The sequence below is a fragment of the Pithys albifrons genome, chromosome 3, assembly GCF_047495875.1.
Source record: "Pithys albifrons albifrons isolate INPA30051 chromosome 3, PitAlb_v1, whole genome shotgun sequence".
Taxonomy (NCBI): Eukaryota; Metazoa; Chordata; class Aves; order Passeriformes; family Thamnophilidae; genus Pithys; species Pithys albifrons.
Window position 1 is genome coordinate 55,348,251 of NC_092460.1, and position 25,955 is coordinate 55,374,205.

The 25,955-nt window shown below is 38.6% G+C and overlaps 1 protein-coding gene across 7 annotated transcripts in view; it reads right to left on the reverse strand.

Moving 5' to 3' along the window:
• The window catches only part of VEZT (vezatin, adherens junctions transmembrane protein), an 87,989-nt gene that overhangs the window by 16,955 nt on the left and 45,079 nt on the right, over positions 1–25,955 (reverse strand). For 2 of the 7 annotated variants that reach the window (XM_071552061.1, XM_071552060.1), the window contains exons 9-12: positions 25,394–25,587; positions 20,893–20,993; positions 19,534–19,741; positions 14,190–15,658 (exon numbers count right to left, since the gene is read on the reverse strand). In XM_071552061.1, the coding sequence (XP_071408162.1) occupies positions 15,090–15,658; positions 19,534–19,741; positions 20,893–20,993; positions 25,394–25,587 (1,072 nt within the window). In that variant the 3' untranslated portion in view covers positions 14,190–15,089. The other 5 variants (XM_071552066.1, XM_071552065.1, XM_071552062.1 and 2 more) reach the window with 4 other exon arrangements.

A 25,955-nucleotide genomic window follows, 5' to 3' on the forward strand; every position in this document is an offset into this window, starting at 1 on the left:
TGTTGAGTGCTATCTTAATAGTTTTTGCCAACAAAACTGAAAAATGCATGATGTGTTTTTTCCCCTCTCAATTACCTACAAGTACAAGCACTGTTCTTTGTCATGTTCATTACTGGTTATATTACAGATTAATGCATATTGGTGTGAGTGTAAGGTGAAGGCAACCCAGTGATCCTCTGTGTTTCCTGTTAGTGAATACATCCATTGTTATTTGACTATGCATTACCCTGAAGTATTCATGGAGTCCTGCATGCTGAGAGCTTCCCTGAAACAAGCCAGATGTTTCCAATTGTGTGACACCAGGAACATCCCACAACACAAGCAATTTTGAATAGTACATTAGCTTAAATGATTATAGTTTTAAATTCAATTCAGCCAATTTTCACTGAAACAAAGACTCTGTTACATGGCCAGAACAATGATACAGGTCTCCATGTCAGTGAGAATATGGCCCAACCACATCACTGATCGAGAAGAGGCTGATGCTCTCACCTTCATTCTTCTTATATCTAGTATTTCAGTAGGCTATGTCAGACATCTGTCCAGTGTTCCCGTGTGGAAGTCTTTGCAGTATGTTGAAAAAGTAGTTATCTTTTCTTGAACTTGCTCCCCCATTTTGAGTCTGGGGACATAAAACCAAAGGTCCAACCCAACAAACTGGTCCAAACCCCATAGAAACACTCTAAAAATCCAGAAGGCTGTCTCCTCGTATTTGTGAGATTTTGCTCCAAAATGCATCATTAATCTCACTCGTTAAACAGAATTTGGCTTTTAACTTATCTGCTTTGTTGAGTGTGTCATGATAAGATAGTAATCTACAAATACCAGCTTCAGGAAACAATGACTGCAAATAATCGAGATATCATGAAATGCATTTCAGAATCAAGTTCAAAACTGTGGACATAAGAGTTCAAAAATGTTTCTGGATCTTTCTGAACAGCTCTGAATTTGCTTTAATTTTGTGGTTTACTTTTCCGGGGAGAGAAAATTGCTAAAGTTCCAGATTTTGCCCACATTTAGAAAGCTTATGCCTTTGAACATGGGGCCTACTTGATTCCTATAGGTTTATAAACACTTGTCAAATAACCTTGGTCACCTTTCTTCTCTAGAAAGGCTTTCTAAGATATATTTAAACAGGAAACACAAACAAACAAAAAAATCAAATAAAATATTTAATGCATAAGAGAAAACACAAACAAAGTTGTTCTTTCCTATGCCTAATGTACTTGTCTGTGTTCCTCTTCAAATATGACATATTATGACATATCTAAACTGAAATATTACTGGGATGGATAGTGGTGGGTTTTGGTAGTCCAGGAAGCAGCATGCAAAATGTTGCTTTACACATTCCAGTATGCTGTTTGGAAAGATTGGAGGGCCTAGAAAAACCTGAGGTTTATTTTTTAATTCTTAAATAAAATACTATATACAAAAAAGCAATGAAAGCTGAAAGCAGAAAGCCATAATAAAGTTGTAAGTCAGGCTACTAAGAACGTTCATTGTTTGTTTTTCAATCTATCATCTTCATTTAGAATAAGAGGTTGCTCTTGCCAATTCAGCATTTTTTTCCTCCTCTTTGGCAGATGCACATTCAAGGAAGGCTACTCTTTGCCAGCTATATTTTCAATGGGTACATCAAGTCTACTAAAACAAATAGCTAAGACAAAGAGTGATTATCATATAGGTTACTGTCTTCCAAGTGAATTGAAGTTCAGGTATTTTACTTTCTACCTGCATGGTTTTTGATAATTTTATTCTGAGATCTTTGCTTCTTTGTTCAGTTTCTTAATATAAAGCAGTGGGACTCAAAGCAGCAAGTACAGCAGTCTCAATATCAAAGCATTTGGACCTTTTTGGTGTGTTTACACGTTCCCCGTCTTGTTTAGTCCTCCCTGTCCGATTCAACAGTTCAGACTGTCTAACCCCAGCTGCCGACCCACAGAATCTTTCTGGTAGTTACTGGTGAGGAGGAAACAAGAACACAGGTAAAGGTCCTCAGTTCATCCCCTCTTTCTGTTGTGCATGTCTGACTAAGACTTACTTGTTTTATGGGCTGTTAAATTTACATTTTGGCACTATCCATGAAAATTTAATTGCAATTAAAGAAGCAATTACTTTAGCCAGGTGTCTTCCAGCAACTAGGTTCTTCATTTCAATAATAATTGCAGGGAAGCTTTAGAAACGCCACCTTGAGAAACAGCAGCAGATGGTCAAATACTTCACAGCCTCATACTGAGCATACAGCTCATGGAGGGAACATTCCCAGGAGCTAAAGCACATGCTGCAACAGTTTGCTCTCCTGTAGAAGTTTTCAAAGCAGAAACAAAGACAGGCAAGGAAAGGAAATAATTGCAACTTTTGCAATTTGTTTATTACATCGCTTTTGGGAACCATGTAATTATTTTCAATTTAATGGTGATGCAAGCCAGTAATCAAACTGAAACTTCAGAGTGCCTGGCACGAATGCAAAGGTCACTGTGTTCCACTATTGATTTAACCGATACATTTTGCAGGACATGATGATGATCATGATGATGATCTATTAAACTACAATTAATAGCTGAGAAGCAGTTGACTGCAGTAACAGCAAAGGAGAACACAGGATATAGTCCCAAATGAATTGTGCCATCTTTTGCTGAGCTGCTCTTAGGTAGCTTTGAAGACTGGTCTTAACAAGTGTCCCCCTTACCTTCATTTCTTTTAAGTGTAACAAAACAATGTATTTCACTTATATTGAGCAACAGCACATAGTGTAGTTGCAGTCCATTCGTCCTGTGACTTCACATGTGTACACAAAACAATTACTGGAGTGGGAGAGAAGTCAGGGATTAAATATGATAGTTAATTAGCAGTAGCATTTGCTAACAAGCTAAATACTGGCCTACTGTGCTTTCCCTTCAAGTCAGTGGAAAGCTTTCTTGATTGGCATCTGGCCAGATTACCTTTAGGCTCATTATTTTTGCAAATGCTTCTATGAGTGATTGAAAAGGCTACACTGGCCTTGGAATTCCCTGTACTGGTTCTTGTCTATACTTGAATTTTCCTAAATATTTCCCACTATGGCATCATGCCTAAATGCAACTTCAGAAGCAAATGTACACAGTCACACAGATAGGCATGACAAGAAATCCTTAAATGGATTGGGACATTCCACAGGGTTCTTCCATGCACAGGCTGTGAACACATGAGCAGGTGCAACTGGAGGCACAGAAACAGTTTTAATGAAGGAGAGGGCAATGAAGAGTCTGAGAGAAAACCAAGGTTAGATAACATAGCTATTTCCATATACTCTACCATAATTATAAAGATGGTGCTAAAGATATGATTAATTTCATCCTTAAGTCTTCAAGACAAGATGCTTCTGGTATTTTCCAGTCTTTTTAGCTGATCTGCCAGCCTTAACAATTGCCAGATACTCACCACATAGGTGCATGTGCATGTTCTGTTCACCTTCTTTATTTCAATACCTAGGGATCTACTGTAATGGACCTTTGAACTCTTGCCTCCTGCATATCATGCTATGGAACAGATACTATTAGGAGTACAGCTGTAGGTCAAGGAAGATTCTGCACTGCTAAAAAGGGATTAGCATCAGCAAAACATTGAAAAATCTTGCTTTTCACTGGTAGGATAAAAAAAGCACTGTCATTTCTCTGTCTGTTCATGGAGTGATTTCTTGAGAGACAGCATGTTCTTGGTTGTAAATCAGCTGTTTCCCTAATGGAAGTAAGCAAATAGGTCCTATCCTGCACTCTTTTTCCCCCTCTTCATTTACCTGGGAGATGAGTTAAGCATGGGGATAGCATAGATAACTGACTGACTTAAATCAAAGGTCTTATTTCCAGGAAAAAATTGCCCTTGGATTCCTCTTCCAAATCTCTCCTCAAAACTTGCTTCACTCAGGAGGATCACTGGTTTCTTAGTGTATGTCAGCAGAAACAACCATCCATAAGACTTACGGACTTCATCTCTCACTACATTTTTGGTGTGCTTTCCATTTGTTTACACCATGGGTGTCCCATTCTAGGTTTCTTCTTCACTATCTTACCAGAATATGGACTGTGCTGCAAAATAACCTTAGGGAAGCCTAATACAGTAAAGCTGATTACATGCTGGGATCAGTGGAACAATAGAATAGAAGTCTGAATGACTGGCTTTTTAGGACTGGTCTGGCTCCATCTCAGCCTGACCCACTTCACTAGACCAGGTCACTTGATACAGTGTGAGTATTTCCAATACGAAGCAGCACAGAAGGATGAGAAGAACAGGTTTTAATGAGAGAAAAGAGAAATACAGCAATATAACTGATACAAAAAAGTACACAATATAACACAAGTGTCTAATAAATAGCAGAGAACTTGAGAAACAGGAAGAAAGTTTCAGATGGTTGAAGAAAGAGGCTTGCTCAAAAAGATACAATCTTAAGTCTTCATAGATATATATACATTCTTGGCAGTATAGGAAACGGACAGTTCTTACATAGAAAATACTGACTGTCTGAAGCAATAGTATCAATTCCTGAAGAGTATTTGCATATGGTACATTATGAAGTATACACACAGGCAATATAGCATTCAAAAAATCTCCAAGTAAAGGAAAACATTACGGACCCCTTTCGGTAAACAGACTTCTCTTTCTAACAGCAGCAATTGGATCTGTTCAGTATGCATTATGAAAACAAACATACAAACCTGGAAACAGCAAAGAATAAGCAAAACCTTTTGCACAACAGATTATGCACCAATTAGGCAGCAAGATTCAATAGGTAAGAATAAATACTCCTGCCTCACCAAGTTTCCCCTTGCCTTTCACGATCAAATTATTTGCCTTCTTCCCCAGTAATCTTTAAGCTTATCTTCCTGGGAATATGAATTAGGTGAGAGTGAGTCATACCTAAGTGAGTGGAATGGTCAACAGCCGTTAACCTTAAAACAAATGAGGGAACCTTTACAGGAAGAGGTGTGCATAAGCCACAACTCCTAACCGCAGCAGAACACAGCCTCTGTTCTGGTAATACAGTCTAAGCATTACGAGGGAGCCACAAAGCTTCAGATAAAAGAAGCCAGTCTGTACTGTTGCCACTATTTTGGCACTTTGAAAGTGGACAATGAAAGCTTGTCTCTTAGGAGCTAAGACAAGTCAGCTAAGACAAGTAGAATACATCTCCTGCAGAGCACCTAAACCTGCTGCCTACGTTAAAGATCTACCTGCCACCAGTCTCCTCAACGGACACATTGTTCTCTTCCTAAAAGCCCACCTACCCACCCGCTGAGGTGATACTAAAAGGGGGTTGGCTAATAGTTGCCACAGCACACTGATCTCTGAAGGATGATGGGAAGGTGCAGCTGGAAGCATGTGACACAGAGAAAAACATTCCTTCTTTAGTCATCACTTACTTAGACGAGTAACCAGTGTTCATTACTAAAGTGCTTGTCCTTAGGAATCAGCAAAATGTAATGCAGAAACTATTGCCAGGATTGCTTAAAATTAATTTCATCTTCAGGATGAAAGTGGAATTATAAATAAACTTCTGTATAAAAGATCAAACGAAGTGCTCATACAGCATTTGTGCATCGCCCTAAAAACATTCCCTATATTCCATTCAATCATTACTAATTGAAGGATGGATAAGCCACATCCACACCACCTAAGCAACTGTCAGGGATACAGGATAAGGAAAAAAAACAACACAGGCTGTAGGGAGACAGAATTTTATTACAGATGCTCAAGAAATAATAGCAACCAAAAAGATTTTAGAAGTGGTTAGCATTACAATTGAGAAAACTATTTCTGAAACTGGGAAAATCCAGGCAATATTTTTTTAAAAATGGCTTTAAAATAATCTTTGTGATGCACACGATCAAATATGTAAAAAAGAATTTGGGTCCTGATTCATATCCATGGGAAAAAGGATGGAGGTAAAGTGGGAGAACAAAAAGGAGAAACAAAAGGGTTTGGGAAAGTATCATAGGCAAGAAACCCTATCACAAAGAAAGGGCAGAATCCAGGAATGTCTTCCTGCTACTGCCTCCATCCAACCCAGAACTTGAGCTCTGGGAGCCTTAACACAGCCAGCCCCCAGGCTTCATATCTGCTTTAAGAACCTGCTGACCTAAACCTCCTTGAGGCTGAACTAACCACCTGTGTTTAAAGCAGCATCAGCACTGGCAGGGTGGGTGCACAAGACTCCCAGTGGAGCCAAACCACGTGGGTTTTCAGTGCAGCTGAAGTAGAGAGACTGATGTCACATAACTTACAGAAGAGATACAGAGACTGATTACATATAGCTTGATACACCACCACAGCAACATCAACTCTTTCTGTGGAAATGAAACACAGATAAAACAGATGCTTTATTTAAAAGCTGCTGAAAACTACCAGTCTGGTGAGTGTTTCCTGTCTCCACACGGACAAGAAATTGTGGATCCTTCTCAGTGTCTGCAAACTTCAGTGTATCATGGGATTTCTCTCTGTAGCCTAGCCAGAAGTCTCTTCCAGCAGTTTGTTCTTTTAAGCATTTCCTCTAATATTTGAGCTCTCATTTATGAACCAATTAAATAGCAGTTATCAAGATTATTTTCTTTCCCCTTCCCTGTGGTTCCTTGGCAATCTATGCTGCCTTTGAGTCCTGTTTTGGGAAATGCTAAGACTCAGTAGGCAGGAAATGTTGAGGAACATGTAATTGTTCATGTGTTAAGGACCAGGCAGATGGTCATACAGGCACTCACAGCAGCTCAGGTGCAAAGCCTTGATAAGTGAAAACCAAGCACAACAGCTTTTCTAATTAAAGGTGTAAAATCAGCATTTGTACCCCCATACAGCCTGTTTGGTAGAACACAATCCAATTCTTTTGCCACCAGATAGCAAGAATTAAGAATTTGTTTACCTTCTGAGTAAGTAACTGGATAGTTTGATATAAGAAAATATGACCTCTTTGCTGGACAAGCCTTGTAGTGGGATACCTGGCAATACACATGTACATAGGAAGTGTATGTGTATATATATGTATTTATAAAACTCGCACAAATCCATCAAATTAAGGAACAATCCATTAATGCTGCTTAATAAAATTCAAGAGTTTGATTCATGGGAGATTTAGTAGTTATTGTAGTCTAAAGAATACATGCTCTTCATCAGTAGGAAAGGTTTAAGCACAACAGTTAGATCCCAGAGCTTCCCAAACTCAAGAGTAGGTAGCCGGGGAGCCAGAGCACATTAACATAGCAGCTGGAGAGCACGTTTTCAGCCCCTACTGCAGATACCAGCCAAGCTTGTTCAGGGGAAGGCAGACACAGCCATGACTGTGCCACCCTCCTGTTAGTAAGAACATGTAAGGCTTATGTAATGAGGAACATGTGTTCAAGGATCAGTGTTGCTGAGGAGACATTACCCTCTTAAATCATAAAGGAGGGAAATTCCTGGAAGTGAATGTTCTGAAGTCCCGGAAGAAATAGAAAGCTGGGCTGAAATGTAGGTCAGAGCTCCCTAGAAGGAATGTCAGGACAGGCAATGTACTAGCCTTGAGAACTCTTCTGTTTATGAGTTTATGATTGGGAATGTGCAGTGGCACCATGGTGTGGACTCCCTCTACCCTGTCATTTCATAAAGTTTACACAGAGAGTTCAGAACTGAAAGGAAAAAGTGGCCATGTTCCTAAACAGCTGGCACCAGAACACTGGAGAAGATCCAAATGCTGCTAAAGGGGGACAGAGGGACCATCAGAGGGAAGAATGGACCTAGCAGAAGCTGGACCTTTGAGAGGTACCTGCAGAGTCACTGAGCTCAGCACCCCCATAGTCCATCACCTGAGTAGATCCCTTTCCAGAAGTGGTCAAACCAGAAGAGCTTCTGCAGACTTTTGCCCAGGCCCCTTTTGCCGTGTGGCCAAGAATGTTGTAGGTTTCTATTAGAGCTAACTCACCTGGTGCATTACAGGATAGTCCCTTAGGTGAGAAACAAACCAAAAAATCCTCCACAAATGGTTTAGGCGGCCTATGAAGAGGAAAGATGGGAAGGAAAAAGTTTATGAGTGGGATTGCATATGGCATGGATGCTGCAATAGAGCAAGATGGAGATAATAAACCCAAAAATGCTTGTGAGGCATCCTCTTCCTGGACAGATTGCACTCAGCACTGCTCTGTGATCTCTACAAGCTTTGCACACCTTGGGCACACAGGTGCACACAGACTGTGAACACTCACAGGACATTAAAAACTTTCAATGCTGTATCATACTGAGCAGTGCAGGAACAACCAGCATGAACATGTTTAAATTTAACCCGCTGTGGCGTTGGATGAAAGATCTGGAGGACAATTTGCAGATTTCTGGCTTTTATCCCATAATACATTTAAAGCCTGTTGTTATTATTACTGAAAACAGGTATCAAACATTATAAACAGCCCCCATTTCTGGTGCTTATACTGGGTTCAAATGCATTATTCTCTGTCAGCAATGGCTACTGAAGATATTAAGCACTGACTTTTCTACTTTTCTCTTTTTGTTTGTTTAGGAATGGACCTCTTTTAAATAGCACAAAGAAACAGAAAGGATTGGTTACTCTCTTTGAAAATTTGAGATTATTTTCAGTTCTCATCCATACAGTCGGAGAAGATCACGTCTTTAAATATTAAGAGGTGAGCACAAATCAAGCCAACTAATGACACTTATTTTGGGACCTTGTATTAGAAAGGCAGCTATTTTTAAAATGCAACTGATGTTTTCCAGTACACCAGAATTACTTATAAAAGCCAATATGCACCACAAGCGTGGTACAAATTTGAGCTGCTATACATTATTATTACTGTTTCGACTGTCCACCTTCTGTTTCAGTTCTCAAGTCAAGTGATAAAGTCAGTGGACAACTCTGGATCTAGTCATTTGTGCTACAAACACAAAGAACTTGTATGTTATTTTAAAATCTGGATGTCTGAAGAGTGGTGGTAGAGGGAGATAACTACGGGTGTCTGAGGGACCAGAAGGGTAAAACAGTAAGTAGAAAAAACCATGAATGTTAATTTCAGTTTTACTGGCAGTATCATAAACAGTTCTTAGAGACTCTGGGGAATAAGAGACAAACAGTCTTGGGCAGCCTAGGCCTCAAGAATAATGACCAAAAACAGGAGTCAAAATGAGTAAGGAAGATGAGTGGCATTATCCTCATTAGGATTGAGACAGCAGCTGCAAGTAGAGCACTCAGGCACTTCCAGTCCTATCCATGTCCTAAATCATGGAGGGGTTACCAAAGCCACCTGAAAGGAGGGACTGGGATTGCATAGCCATGAAGCAGTTTAAGGTGCTATAGAACTGCATTCCCCTAAAGCACTGTCCATAAGGCCTTTAAGCTGAGAAGGTACAAAGGTCAAAATATGCTGATCACATGGAAGTATTCAAGTTTTGGTCCTATTCAACCCTTTTACAATAAGCCACTCTGTAACACAGAAACAATCTTTTTTCCTCATCTACTAAATCACAGTCACTTCTTCAGAATCCTGCATTCACTTCAGAAAGTGTAACATGGGCTAACAGTGTGTTCATTCTGCTGAGGCAAGCTGTGTTCTGATAACCTGACAACAACTTCAGGGATGGCAGCGTGAAAGTGAGGCAGGATATTGAGAACAGTTTCATACTGATCTGTAGCTCAAGCTACAGTGCTGTATCCACCTACAAACCAAAGTTCAGGGGAGACAGATTTCCCTCCTACCTCTAACTGTGCCTTATTACCACAGTTATGGTACCATCACCACTTACCTGACTACTGCACAAATTTCCAAGTCAAATAAATCAAAGTGTGGTTTTTGGCATTTAAAATCCAAGGTAGCAAAATAAAAACATATCCAGGAGGGAATTAAATATAATGAGAAAATAAATAAAGCACACCACTAAGCATTTTAAAAATTAGCCACAGAGGCCTTCAGTTTTATCTTTGACATTCATATATCCACTGACATGTTTCTTGTGTGATATTTTGCAATACATTCTTATTCATCAGAGACCAAAAAAGCTCTGAAAAGTCAAGCTGTAATTTAAATAAGTGTTGTTTAGCATCTCAATTTGTGTTAGACCAGGTGGCAGCTGTTAGAAGATCATTTTCATTTAACAACTTTTTGTTCTCTTAGCAAAGAAAAACATTGTCCAGCCAAATCCTGCTGACAGTGAACTAATATTTCTTCTCCATTAGATGAAATATTTTCATTTGTCATCCTAATAGCTAGGATAGGGGTAAAAGATATGAAAAGATTTTTTTTCTACATGGACTCAAATATATTGTAATAGTTCAGAGTTTTATGGGAGGTGATTATTACTCAGTACTCAGCTCTGTTGAGGTTACATCTGGAGTACTGCACCACACTTTGGTCATTATATTTCAAGAACTGGACAGATTTCTGAGGAAAGCAACCAAAAGGTGGAAAACATCTCCTCTGCGGAAAAACTGAGCAAAGTGGCCTAGCTCAGCTTGAAAAAAAAGAAAATCAAAAAACGTTATTGACAAATCTCATTTGTAAAAACTGCAATAAAGATGACTACATACTGGGACAAGGAATAATTGACCAAACATAAGGGTGAGCAAATTTATGGAAAAGGATTCCACTGGAACCTGTTAAGCTGACCAGCTGCCACCATCACTGGCTCAAGAAATCCCTGAGCCACACATTTTTGAGGAATAGCCCGGGGAAATATCAGTACACAATCTTCCTTTCCTCATATTCTCCCCTCAGCATATGCAATTAGTCCCTTTCATAGACAAGATCCCAGAGTAGGCCAGCCCTTTCCACTGACCAAGTGCCATTCTCACACTCAGCCTGCTTTTTTAGGTAAGACAGTATGAAACCCTGTTGATTCTTAAGAGTAATTAGCTCTGGGAACAAGCCACTTGCAGAGCAACAGCAGCCCTTCTCTAAATACTTTAAAGAACAAGGGCAGTTTAGTCTACTTGGCCTCTTGTTTATGTTAAAAAAGGAAGAAAAATGAAAAGGGATCGACTACAAGATTACAAAATTCCATGTGGGCAAACAACTTCACACAGTCCACCATTTAACTGTTTTTTCATTACCAAATAAATTAATGAGACAGCTGCGAATTTCACACTTATGGTACACATAAAATTTCCAATACTGTGTCAGTCACACACAGACAGGTGTGCTCAGATCAAAGTCTGAAACGGCAGTAAAAGTGGCTATGATTCCACCTTGCATTTAGAAAACTAAGTGCAAGATTCAGTGATGCCCAGCAATCCTTTGTTGAGAGTAAAACTGTCTCACTGCCATGATCAAAAGCAGAAGATTCACATTTGCAAATCTTGCTTATAGTTCATACAGGCACATTTAACTCCACTTGAAAGATGCTCGATTATCTGTAACACTCTGCATTTGCTTCCATGACACAACTGTTTAATTTTTGTCATGAAGACATACACTTAACAGAAGGGACAAGTTAGCTCCTTATCACATACCTTTGCCCCCATTTAAGCCTTTATCTAGATTTTTTGTGTTAGACTGAGGTCCAATCGAAGAAGCAACTATTGTCTTTGAAGTGTCTTCCAGTAGGATAGAAGAAGAAATTATTTAACCCTATATAATGACTTGCTTCTTTACAACTTCACAGAACTGCTAATTGGAAATGGAATAGGGAAAATGCATTTATTGTTAGCTCTGCTCTTCACAAAGAATTTTGGCTGCTGATACCCTTCGGTGTGAGCCATTATTTAGTATGGATTTCCTGATTAGCATGTTTCAAAAAGGTACAAAGCTCTAAGAAGCAAATGTTCTGTTTTCACAAGAATCCGTATCTCGTGTAACAAGCCAAAGAACACAGAACAGCACTCAGACCTCGACATACTCAATATATTAACACAACTCGTTAGAGCTAATGCACCCTTTAGCATGTTCATATACACTATTTTAAATGCAGCAATAGATAATGATTGCCAAGAAATCTGTCAGGTTTTTGAAGGAACATACAGCATGTATGCACAGTCCTTTCAAACTACATAATTGTGAGGAAACCTGGATTATAACTGAGGGCATAACATACGTAGATGGAAGCCGGTTATCAAATGAGGGGAAGTCATGATTTGTGTGCTGTACACTGTTAGCTATATTTTTCTGCACAGAAAATATTAAATAAATAAAAATAAATGACCTGAGGGCTGTATACAGATGTGATGACAGGCAGAGAAAGCAAGTGAGCCCAGGTGTTCATATATGCAGCTTCTAATACTACATTAAGACCATGGAAATCAGTTAAATTGCTTGTAGAAAATCTATTTGTTCAAAGTAGGATCAGAATTTCCTCCAAATAGTAATCGTTTGATCATAGCCATGTCTAATGTCAAGGCTGTAATTTCACACTACAGAATCTTTGCCAATAATGTAAATGTGGGCAACCCCGAGTCTCCTGCCAGCAGCACTGTCCATGCTGATACAGCTGTTTGGAGGTAACTACTGTAAACAGCATCCCTGCGAAGAACTACGAAAAGTAACCCCTTAAAATTGTGCATTTTTGACCCAAGTGCACTCATGAGCTGGTTCACAACGTGGCCACAAACCCCTGCATTGACACAGCTGATGGATGACAATGAACAACTCATGATGGATGGTTTTTTTTAGTCCAGTTTCATCATCAAGATCAGGATATAATAAAACTAGGTTCCAAGTGGGCCACCAAGGTAGATTCTCCACTTGCTAAGGACTGCATCAAAGGAATAAAGAGATAGCATCTTTTATAAATGTGAGATCTGAAACCGATTTCAGTAGCAGTGCAAAGCACTCAGGCTACTACTGCCTTTGTCCGAAACTGTGAGCATAGTAATAATTCATATCCTAAATCTGATAATCTTTCCAGGTTGGTAACATAGCCAGACACATTGTAAACTACGATTTGGATCCCACTGAAAATGTTCAGAAGTATCCTTTCTGGAATACACAACACCAGATCATGAGATGATGGTGGATGAGTTAATGGAAAAATATTAATGGAACATACATTTAGGCAGTCAGAAGAATTAGATAGGAACAAAAAATATCTGGGCACTTTGTGAACTCAAGGATCTCAAGTCAAGGATGAGGAAGACTTCTTTTTCAGAAGCATGGACAATGCTTCAAATACAATTTAGCCAAAGCAGCTGTTCTAGATTTGGTTAAAAAAATTGCTTACCACAGAGAAAACAAAAGTGTTTCATTACCTTAGCCTAATGTCAACAGGCTAAAGAAGAACATACTCTACCACTAAGAGGAGGCTTAGCTTCTCAATACACTCTGAGAAGCACCTGACTTTTTCTTTTGTAACTTTCCCAAGATATCAACCATTCAGCTTCCAGTCACAGAAAAGTAAGGGCACAGAACACAGTGCTACTGGTCAATGAAAAATAGCAAGACATCCTCTTCCCAAAACCTGTGTGTGAGGGAGAAGACAGGCATTATATTGTGAAAGAACACTGTAAGTCACACACACCCTTCTCTATCAATTGCTGTTTACCTTTTTACCATCTCCGAAACAGCCCACATATTTCACAGTGTTCAAGCAAAATCACTAATAGAAGAGAGGGAAGTTGAAAGAAAGCACTTCTTTTCTGACATATGGTCAAGGGTTCCACTCTAATCTGAATTTCACTGGCTTCCCCATTCCCATGACAGCATCCTAAGAAAGATGCTGTGCCACACCACCTGCATCTGAAAAAGCCTTTGCCCTACAAAACCCACAAAGCCCAATAAATACTCTAAGTAACTGATGCAGTGTTTTGTCCTGGAAATGTATCCAGGACCAAGTAGAGTATTCCACACAAAGAAGTGGAGCTCTTGTCATTAGAGATGTGGGATTTTGACTTCATTTTGTGTCAGAGGGCAAAAGGAAGAGATGGGAACAAAATTCCTAACCAGCCCCTCTGTGACAGCAGTTTCCTGCTCTTTGTAACACCACCAGACAGAAAAAAACAACTCACATAATCTCATACCAAACATACAGACTTCAGTGTCAGTTAACTATGTTACAAGATACACCTTAGAAAATACACAATTCTTGTTCTCTCATGGATTCTTAATCACACAGGTTATAGTTGGGACCTAAGGAAAAGTGAAAGAACATTAGGGAAAAGCAAGTATGCTGCTTAAACAAAGTACTGCATGTTGTTAAGCTCTCAGATAATTTTCCTATAAGAAAATTACTTTAGGATATAAACAAAAATGTACAATTAATCATTGTATCAAATCAAACAATTATATTAAGGTTCAATTTACAAAAGGTTAACAAATAATTAATAGCTGGTTTAATACACAGGGTTTTGCTTCTCCTCTACTGTCAATCCAACAGATACCTTCTAGCTGTCTATAGTACTTTCTACTGGTGTGCTTATAACCTTCCCTAACATGTACTTACAACACATTTCTCTAACATGAATAACAATTTCTAGAAATCATTTATTAACCCTTCATAAAAGTCTAAATAAACCTTAATATGAAGTATGACTATTCTATTTCAGCCCCATGCCCCAGAACACATCAAATACTAGCTCTTTCCAGTTTTTATTTGAAATTCTACATTTTAGTTGGGTGCCACATCACTAGCTGCAGAATCACAAATGCCTACGGTGGCTTGGCCAACACACTGCAGACACAAGAAGTGAAACAAAAGTGGTGGGGGAAGATCACAGGGAACAGTTCAGGTCCTTCCAAAAGAAACGTCCTGGCTTTTTTTGTTGGAACAAACACTGATACCATGATAACAGAATCAGAAAGCAAATAAATGGAATCTGTTGTCAATCAAGACATTGTTTTTCCTTCCTTTTAGAAATTAAAACTCCACAATACATTATAATATAAATATATAAAACAAAACACAAAGGTAAATTTTAAATTCCAACCCCCATAAATAGGATCTAAAAAAGGGAACAGCCATCTATTTCTTGGATGCTGCCTAAACTTCTCTTACCGGTAAATTTTCAATATATTTAGAAGACCTATTTACTGTAGCAGACTTAGGGAACAAGATGTATTATATTTAGGTCTCCTATTTTTTCCATCCAGTATTTTCAGCTTCAAACCCCACCTTAGTTTTTTTCCATCAAATTGCCTGCTGTTGATTTACCAAAGTTCAGCTCAGACTTCTAGTTTTTCTTCACTTTCAGAGCCTGCATCTTCATTCTCACTGTTCTCCACATGCTCCTGTGTCTTCTCTTCCTCCTCCTCCCATTCATCTCCAAAAGTTTCTTCCTGCATTGTAGTAAAAGTTAAAGACCTCGCAGCAGCTTGTGCAGCCAGGCCAGATGTGAAGTTTAAATCTGTTGATATGTGAAGCTGGGCCAGCCTATGCTTGATTTTTGAATGTAATGCATCCTTAGAGGGAGGCTGTGAGACCTCTACTCCATCCATATTGCTTGGTTTGAGTTCTTCAGCTTCCCCTTCACACTGGTAACACATTCTTTCTTCAGCCCCTCTAGAAACATCTTCATCTGCAGTACTGTCTTTGCTTTTCTCCACCGCAGGATCTTCATACAAATATTCTGTCCTGTTTTTATCAGCAGCATTCATTTGTGGATTAGAGTTTTTTTCTTCCGATTTATCACAACTTTGGCTGCAGTCCTGCTTTTCTGTATCTGAATTCATATGTGATTCCACATTATTTAGTAGCTTCAGTGGTTCTACAGGAGGTAAGGGTTTCACTGCAGCTTAAAAAGGGGGAAAAAGTTAAAGGATAACAAAAGCAAGCTTCTATATATAATTTATTTCTGTCTGAAAAGTGGCAAGATTATAAGGGTTAAAATGGCTTCAGAAACCCCTGAAACAATAGAAACAAACCCCACAGCAAAACTTAAAATGAAAGTGTTTTCTAATCACAAAGCTGAGGTGAAATGTGATAGCTACTTGTTGTAACTATTCCTTAAAATCTGTGATGTGAAGAGACAGCACAAAATTGGTGGTATTTAAAGCTGACATCGAACACAGATGATGCATTCAATGTTAAAGCAAAACCCAAGTATAACTAGTGTCCTGCATACACATTTGAACTGTCTGCATTTTAAACACAGTTTACCTAATCCAACTAAACACAGCTGGTACATGAAAAAGTCCTTATAGGCAATATCTGATCTCATACACCACAACATACAAATACAACACGTATTCATACAGGCAGGTCAGGTGTCCTCACAAATAAAGTGTGGTTTAATTTAGCCTCTCTTGAAGTTAGTAGCAACAGCGAGTCCCATTGCCAGCAACAGGATGCTAGCCAGGAAGTCTCTCCTCCCAGTGTTAAGGGTTAGTATAACTCGGTACAATCACTTCTTGAAGAACAGACGTCTTTCGTTTTAAGAAAACGATATAATGTCCATTTCCAAGTAAGAGATTCCCTAAACTGCAGTAGCTCCATTATAGCAGCAGCACGAACATAAATTGAGAGCGGCAACAGCAGATTCCCAAGTTGCATTTCCCTTTCTAATTCCATTCTGACTTTACCCCTGTAAGCAGAGATGAAAATAACTCTGGGAAATACACAAACTTTTCATGGGAAACAAAATTTACGGTATTAGGATTTTTCAATTGCATCCTATTTCAGTAATATTTAATTTAGCTCGCTAAAGGCAGGCACATTACCAGGGTTGTCACATTGATAATTGTTGTCATCAGCACACTGAAAGACTGTGGGTTTGGATTTATATTGTACTGTTTGTTTGAAAGCCTTATATAGCAAAGGAGCACTGCACCAGACTCATCTCAGTTATTAATGGGGTAGTTCTTTCCCTGTCTTGTGAAAATCATGCTGCTACTCACTTCTGTCCATTTGCTTGAGGAGGCAGGAATATGTACAGTAGTCTTATCATTTGGGAGCAAACTTGTTGCCCACTTTCTCCAAACAATACTTTGAAAGCCAAAATTTCTCAAAAAATAAATAGATATTAGAGTTTGGGAGCTGGCCAATTTTGCAGAATTGACTAGTGAATAAGCAAGGTGAAATTTATCAGTTCTAAGAACATGGCTTTCTAAAGCTGAGAAATAGCTGTATGAGAACTGTTAGATAGACAAAGTACAAGAAGGGGAAACAGCTGGATACAACATAATCACTTTTAGAATGAACTTTTCTGGGGAGAGAGGTTAGGGAAAGGCTAGAGGTGATTTTGCACTACAGAAAGTTGTTTTACAATGTTTGAGAAATGAAAACAAAGCCACTATCAACTTAGCAGACCTTTTCAAAAGCACTTTCATATTCTTGGCTCAACAGGATGCCAAAGGACCAAAAATAGAAGCCTACATTACCATAACCACCTACTGCCCAGACTAGAAGCAGCATTACCACGGTGCTGGGCCTTGGAAAACTCACTTTGCTAAGATGATGTTTTCTCTTCTGGAATCCAACCTGTCATCTCCAGTTGACTTCATGCTGTTTTCTTTAGACATAGCAACTTGTTTGGAGCTGATCTCTTTTATGTCGAAACCCTCACCAGCCCTTCTTTCAACAAACCAAGAAATCTTAATGTCCTGGTTAGGACAAATCAGAATGGCTAGCTGGGTGCCTTGACTAACAGAATAAAGCCTTTGAATATTTCAGGATCTTTTCCCACAATAATCACAAATTAAGAGAACACAGGATTTCTGGAATATGATTGTCCTGTAAAAGTGAGGTTCAAGAGGGCTATGGAAAAGTGGTATCATGACCATCCACTGGCTTGGATTTAAAACCTTTCTGGGTTTAAAATCTTAAAGACACAGCAAGCCAGAAATGTGCAAATCACAGATCGTAAAAACATCTCTTTAAGGAATGACTCATGTACAGATAAGTTAAGGTCTGTGGCAGTAACATGCCAGAGTCCATTAAGCTATATTTAACTGACTTTCATTTCTTTTGGAGAAATAATGATGAAGTTCCTTAAAAACCAGTAGAAGATGTTATGTCTGGTGTCCATATCACTCTGTCATATTAGACACACAGAGCTGGAGCCAAAAGAAGATAATTAATTACTTTTATGACATCCCCTTGTGTTTTCCAGTTTTGCACAGGATGGAAGTAATCAGTGTCCTGTGCACTTTCTTCCCTTCCCACCATTTAATCTCTAATCCTAAAACAATGTAATATCTATACATGGAAAGGAAAAGGAACCAACATGAGCCACAAAGGCTTTCCAGTGAACAGTTGCTGCAGACTACAGGAGTCAGCTGGCACAGGAGCCACAGCTGTCCTCAGGATATGCTCACATGGACAAGTATCAGCTGCTAACTTAGGTAAGGAAATATCCTATGGAAGTTCTTCTGACAAAACTCTTTCTGCAGGAGTCACTAGGTCTGTCAAGACTTGAACTGGAAGGAGGATTCCTTCCTTCTTCCCTCAACAGTGAGTAAAGGAAGACTTGAAGAGATTTATGTGAAAATTTTTGTGGTGTCATATCTAACACCACACCTAAGGGATAATATAGAAATCCTGCTCCTGAGCAGACTCTGGTGCAATGTGATGTCTTAGAGTCTTTTAACTCAACTAGAAGAGTACCAATAGCCAACTGATCTCTTTAACTATAGTTGTAGCTTAATGGAGATAAAGAAGAAAGTTGTGAAAACATATTTTTTTTTAAGGTTTGATGTCAAAAGAGACAGTCTCATAAACAAGTACAGTCTGCTACTATGTGTTCCCACTAAATTACTGAAAGATACAATCCATGGTCATTTTTTTCTGGCAGACCATGGCAAAGGCAGAACTCTTGGACAGACTGCCAGACTTGAGGGTTGTTTTTCTTAATACATAACATCATTTTTAGAGGGTTTTTCCTAACCTGTCTTTAAGAGGAAGAAGTGAAAACGAGAAAAAGGAAAAGAGAAACTACTGCCAATTTTAAAGATAATAAATCAAACAGCCCAGGCAAGTGAAAGGAATCAAGTTGTATCCAGTCTTATTGCTGTAACTGACAGATGAGGCAAGAGATATTTTCATATTCCTGCCTTCAAGGGCAAGTGGCTGGAGCTACCCAGCGGTCTGCAGAGTTAGTAAAGGCTAGTTTGGAAGAACTCTTCTTCTTAGATGGTTTGTGGGGGTTTTTTGTAAACATATTCTGTATACTCACTCTCTCATGGAAACAAAAGCCAATTTTACTCTTTTATATGCCTTTAATATTTCAAAGTGTAATTCTTCACTTTAACCTATATATTTTTCTAAGTCTCAGATAATTTCTGATGGTTTCTTTAAATTCTGAAAAGTAATTTATTTATGCACCCTGATTAAAATTCATATTTACTGGAAAGCCATGAAAAAAAGTCAGTTTAGTCTGCATGGTTTATAACCTGACAGTTCTCTTTATGCTATCTTAATATTTTTTTGTGTTTAATATTTTAGCTCAGTGTTTTGCTTAAAGACAAAATCCCATTTTTCTGTGTTCTTTTCAATATATAGTAAAATGATTACTGAAAGTAATATAAAGAGATGGAATAGCAAACCAAGGTCACACAGCTCTGTTAAAGAAACTACTATAGTTAAGCACTGCCTGAATCCTAACATAGTCAGAAGTTGATGGCAAGCAGACATCTACATTTTCTAAGAAAGGAATTAAAGAGCAATGCTTACCATGTTCGCTGAATAGCAGCTGTTTCCATTTCTGTCTTTCTATTTCTGAAGCTTTAAATCCAAGCACAGATTTCAATTCTTGTAACACCCTCTTAGATTCCTGTCTCTCTCGTTCTTGTCTCTCTCTTTCTTCCTGGGAAAAGCAGTAAAAATCTTCCCTTTTGTATTCACTATCTGTATCTGAATAATCAACATATGCTTCCAATTCCTTAAAAAAAGAAAGAAAAAGACAGAAGCTCTTGATCTTCACTGTCAGTGTGGACTCCATCCTACAATCTGATTCACGATCAAGTGCTCTCAATTCAAGCCAACAACAGCAATGGGAGAGAGCCTTGTTTGAGCAGAGCCAGTAGGTCTGACACCGCCCTCAGTTATATCTGTATGATTTTGCAGCAAGTCCACTCATTGAAAGTCAATGAAATCTGCCTTCATACACAAGTACGATCAAGTGATATACCTTGAAAATGGGAGTCCATTTCCCCATAATCACAGGTGGAAATCAGCAATGCTGATGTGGCTTTCTTTTTTTTTTTAATTTACACTGTAACCAATTCTTCATAGTCAGGCATATTGCTAATTTAATTTATGTAAATGTTTATTAAGAGAATATAGAGAACAGCAAACTCCTGCAATTTTCAATATATTGGCTTACAAGCATAAAAATACCACAGCACCATTAATGTTATAACAGATAGCCAATAAAGTAATTGGTCCCAGCTCTTCGATATGGAAAACTTGTAGACAGAATACATGTGGGGGAGAAGGCAAGGGAGGGACAGAGCAGACCATGGGTGTTCAGCACGCTTTCAGAAGGCATCTGCCACTCAGTTCTGGGATGGAGGAGGCCTGCCTCTCTTCAAGACAGCCCAACCATCACCCACAAGCTCCCCAAACAACACAGAATTGTTCAGTGTGACAGGCTGGTTTAGGTATCCAGAAATGCACAGACTATGCAAACCGAAGGCAGGATGGTTTGTGCTGGAGCTCATCACTTCTGTTGGGGTGTCAATTTATCTATCAATATGCAAGTAGGACTCTATTTCACATAATGCCTTTTAGCAATTCTCACCTTTTTCTTTACTACTCTGACCTGTGTTGCTGCTCTCCTTTGTCACTCATTTCTAATGGTATGTAGGAGAAGTGAATACTAATGCTCTTTTTTCCAGGATGGGGGAATACCTCTCCACTGAACAGCAAACAGAACATACACCTTTTTTTCCTACAAGTCCAATTTTGAAATGACCCTGGATACCTACCTCTTCCTCAGCAAGATAAGGAGGTCACTGCACAAGCAACTGAAAAAAAATGGATACAGTAAACAATCTTCAATTATTATTTTAAACGATCCTTTTTTTTTACCTGCTCTTCAGGAATTGGATCTTTGTTTTCTATGTATATGGCAGGCTGTGTTAAAGGTACTGTAGTACGCTGTAGGTTGTCACAGGAAACTTCAATTTTGCCTTTAGAACAAGAAAGAAAAGTGATTAAAAAATAAAGAAAAATATTTGAGCATTGAATGAAGTTTTTGACTCAGGCAGGATACAGGTATTTTCACAGGCAGGATGGGCATACATGGAAAAGCAGTGAGAAGGCTGGTTAGATTACAATGGAACACTGTGTTAGAGAGCACTTAAATAACTTAGTGGTTTTGACATAAGCTGAGTGCAATGGAATTCATGTTTAAATACTTCAATTAACAAATCTCAAAATTTCACAGACTTTGAAAAACCTTCAGATGGCAAGAGACATTGGAAGAACCAGAGAAAAGACTTGGTCCTCAAGTTTAGAAAAGAGAAGTAAAATAGTCACAGATAAAAGAGCTTCAAATAATTGGAAAATATTGGAAGAAATAAACAAGAAAAATTTACAGGAAGCTATCTGGGAGTTAGCAAGGAGACAAGTGACAACCAGTGTAAGTTTGTTGAAAATCAAGATGTTCATTTTCCAATGTAGTAACAGGTCTTATGAACAGAAAGAAGCCAAAGCCATTCTGCATTTTGTTTTCAGTAGGGCTTTTGACATGGTGTCATGACATTCTCATAAGCAAAATGCATAGGCCAGGAGAAGTTGCTGTTAGGTGCACAGAACAGTCTCTTGGAGCATGACAGCATAGTTACCATTTTCAGGCTGGAATACACTGAGTGAGGATTTGTCTCAAGTACAATACTCTTTAATATTTCCAATGAGTGAAAGAAAAATGTTGCACCTCATTAAATGTGCTGATACGGGGATAATCTGCAAGGATACTGAAGGGCACAATGAGAATAAAAAGTAATACTGAAAAATCAGAGATACAGGCCAGATAGAATTGGATTTCAGATACAGGAGTTTGGTGACAGTGACTGCAAATATTTGTGCTTTGGAACAGCCAAGTACACAAATATGTGATAAGTGACTGGGGAGCATCACTGAGAAAAAGGTGAGGAGAATCCCAGTCAACTACACCCTGCTGCACGCAAAAAGCTGAACTCCATACTAGTATGTATAAGCAACAGCACTGACTGTTAGACACAGGAAATAACATTTCTACCCTGCCACTGCTAAGGCTGTGGATGAAATATAGTGGCCAGTCTGGGGTTCCTCCATTCAATGATGCAGCCTGCAAACTAGAAGGAATATAGACAAAGACAGTGGAAATGATCAGAGGACTAAATGAAGGATAGTTGTCAGGGAAGAGCTGAGGGAGTCGTGTAGAGAAGATAGAAAGAAACATATTAATCATCTTCAAGAATATAAGAGCTATAAAGAGGAAATGGATTTCCATTGTGGGCAGATCAGAAGTATTGCTTTTAATTTGCAGCAAGAGATACTTCTAACCAATAGGAACATTCTACTGGTAATGGAGTTAAGTGCTGGAATAGATGCCTGGAAATCCTGTAAAATGTCTCTAGAGAGGTTTTTAGGAACAGGTAAGCAATATTTACTCATAAATACTAATTTACCCTTAAGAAGGGAAATGGGCTCATCTATCCCTATTTTCAATTTCTAATCTATATATTTAACACTTAGGGATGGTGTTCTGAAAGTAGGCAGTTGACATTAATGCCAGGTTTAGTGATGCTCAGTTACCTACTTTTCAAAGAAGGAAAGCATGTAATCCTCTAGTTGCCTGGGCTGAGCTAAAGATCTGACATTAGAGAATTATCTACATGTAAAGTTTATACTACTACTACAACAACAGAAATATGGTCCTGAAGGTATGAAGCCAAATTTGGAAGAATGTATGTAAGTTACCAATTAAAAGCTTGCCTTCTCAAATCAGAGGAGTACAATGAGCTGCTGTAATATGTGTTCAGACTGCTGTGTTTGCCACCTGTACAGGATGATGCCATCACTAAGGATATGCTTCAAGATCACAATTTCATAGTGTTTAACTAAAACTGCTGCTTCTTTAGTTCCTCTCCAGTGGAGACAGTTTAAAAGGAAAAAAGGATGGAGTTTAAACAGTTTGAGAGGTACTGGTTCAAAGATCACTAAAACAATGCTGTAACTAGACATAAAGAGTATTCTAGTCTAATATTAGCAGTAGATGTGCTTAAATTGTCAAGGCTTTAAGTGGTAAACCAGTTTTATTAGTGATGAAGAAAGGTGAACAAATAAAGAAAAGAAAGTGAAAGTCTAGAATTAGCTCTAGGAAATGAGCAAATATCTACATGTAGATCAATCATAGAAAAGTCTGTCTTTAAATTCCCCTCAAGGTGCTGAAACCCCATTTGCTGTCAGGCTCTGTTCTGTACCTGACAAGATCAGTGACTAATGGCACCAGTCACACCAAGTCCTGTCAAGGAAGAAGCCAAACTGCATCCACTGAAGGAACGTTTCTCTCCAGTATACACTCATATCACCACCAACAGGAGGTGGACAGAGTGTATGAATGCTCAATCCATTATCCTTACAAGGTTTTGCTTTGACAGAGTTTGACACAATGAACTGTTTAACATACCTGTAAGAAACCAGCTTTAACACACCATGATTTACAGCAAGAAGCATGTAGTACTTGCTGAAGGAGACTCATCTCTTTATACAGATGTTCTACTGGTTGAGCTTGTTAGTTGAACTAAGCACCTATTGCAGCAAAAGTGCTGGGCATCCACTTAGACGCAATGTTCTACTCCCATGTGTTCTTGCAACACCTCTTGTCAAAAGATTAATTTGGTTTTGGATTATAGTGCAAAACCATAAACAGTTGCCTTAGCTGCTATATTATTTCAACAGGAAGGTATCTTCTTCCAAAGAGCTTTCAGAAAGCATTGGAAAGAAAAGATAATTTAATTTAGTAATTTATATAATCATGACTGACAGGTCAGCTGTTAAGATTTGTAGAAAGGTAGCAGAAGAATTAGATTAATTTGATGCACAACTTGAAAAGGTCAACTCACAGAAGCTGGACTGCTTAAGAAATACATCAGGAAAGTCAAATGTAGTCAGATAAAAATAGTTTTCAATGACCAATGTAATTCAAAGTAGCTCCTGTGGAGCAGTTTAGTAAACTTGTTGCAAAATAGAGATTCAATCCCAGCACATTTCCAGGAAAAGCCAGTGGGCAAAAGTGAAGGATTAATTTATTTTTTATTTCCCACGCAATCCCTTCCTTCTAGATCACACACTTGGTTATTTTTGTACTGAACTTTAAATGGAAGCAAGTTAAAATAAAAATGCCTGCTGTGAAATGTATACACAAAGTAAAAATAAAACTAAAATAACTAAAAATACTGTGGCGTGTGGTCTAGAAAGAATTTTTAAGGAAAGGGAAAAATCAGATCAGTCAAACTGCAGGTTGTGAAGGGCATCAACAAAACACAACAGGCTAGCACATGCCAGGGTACAAATAATATCCTCATAGGCTGTTTTAGGCAGCACTGGTGGAGAAGCTGTCAAACTGGACTAGCAGGCAAAGTACACACGGATTCATTTATACCACGTCTGGGCCTGCACAGGGGCCTCCCACGGCTCCCAGTTCTGGTTGGCTTGCATGCCTCTAGGCCCCCAGCAATATCTGTCCATCTACTGGACATTCCATCCAGGTATCACCAAAGCATAGCACATGCAGATTTGCATTTCTGTAGGTAATTTGCTGATACCACAGGGACCCCCCAGTTTTCTTAATGTGGTCTCCACTATCAGCATTTTTCAGATACTGGGCTGTGCCTTCCTAGGACAGCAAAAAAGCTCTTGGAACAAAGAAAGATTAGAAATTATAGCTTCTACTCTATGTAAGGAGAGCCTAAATTCACTTCCATTATTTAAGCTGGCTGTGCTTCACAAGAACAGCATGGGCAGTACAGGTCACTAAGGAGAGGAACATCAGGCCAAACGCTGGGATGTGCTGCTCAGTAAGACTTTTAAGGAAACCAAAGATTAGCTCCGTGTCTCAGAAAGAGGTGGTAAATGGGTACTATACGCTCAATGTGTCCTCCAGGATTTAAAATGTTCCAGGAAATGTCACTGTCAAGAAAGTGTCATGACAATACCATTGTTGTTTCAATTAACTGTGTAATTTTAATACAGTAAATAAATAAACATCTCAGGGATGATTAAGCAAAATCCAACCCCTTCACAGGTGATTCACCAATCAAAGGTAAATAGCCACAATTGGTCTACACCTGCAGATGTGATCCGAGTCCACAGGTCTAACAGACTGAGTTAACATGTTTGCATTATTTGCTGAAGCAAAAGCTTCAAGGCCATTATAGTGAAGTCATCTGACATAAATACAGTGTTTCAAAGTGTATGGTTATGAGATCTTCTTCAGTTACAATTCTGAACACTGACTGAACACTGAACACTACCTCTGATCCATCTGACCATTTCATCTCAGAAGTGTATCCCATTAGTTGCTAAATTAATCTCTCCCATTTACCTTTTTCGCTTGGGTTTCTTCCACTCATTCTTTCCACTTGAGAAATGGCTTCTTCCCAGCAGCTGTTGCTTGCCTGGATATGAGGCTGAATAAATTTCAGTTTTTGTTCCAGAACCTGATGGGCTTCTGTTGTCAACTCAGGTGTCTCCTTAGTGCCAACAAGTTTTTCAAGTTCATCCTCAAGAATTATTACCCTAAGTGATGAGGAGAAAAGCAATAAGTAATAATAAATATTTGACTTCACCATCCCTTAAGTATATAATTTAATGTACTGTTATTTTCTTCAGGTTTTAAGAATCTAACTCAGTCAATTCTTCAAAGATGTTCCAAAATTTTAAAGACACTGCTCACCTGCATTCATTACAGTAATTCTTGTATGTAAGATTAAAGGAATAGGACAGTCTCAACTGTTTCACCAAGGCAGAGACAAATCTTTGAAAATATTTACTAGGTAGTTATTATGAGCTGAACATTCTTACAAACCATTTGGTATGTTGCAAAATCAATAGAAGGTAAGTATATTTTCAGATTTTTTCAAGAGAGTGAGAGAAGCAAGGCAAGA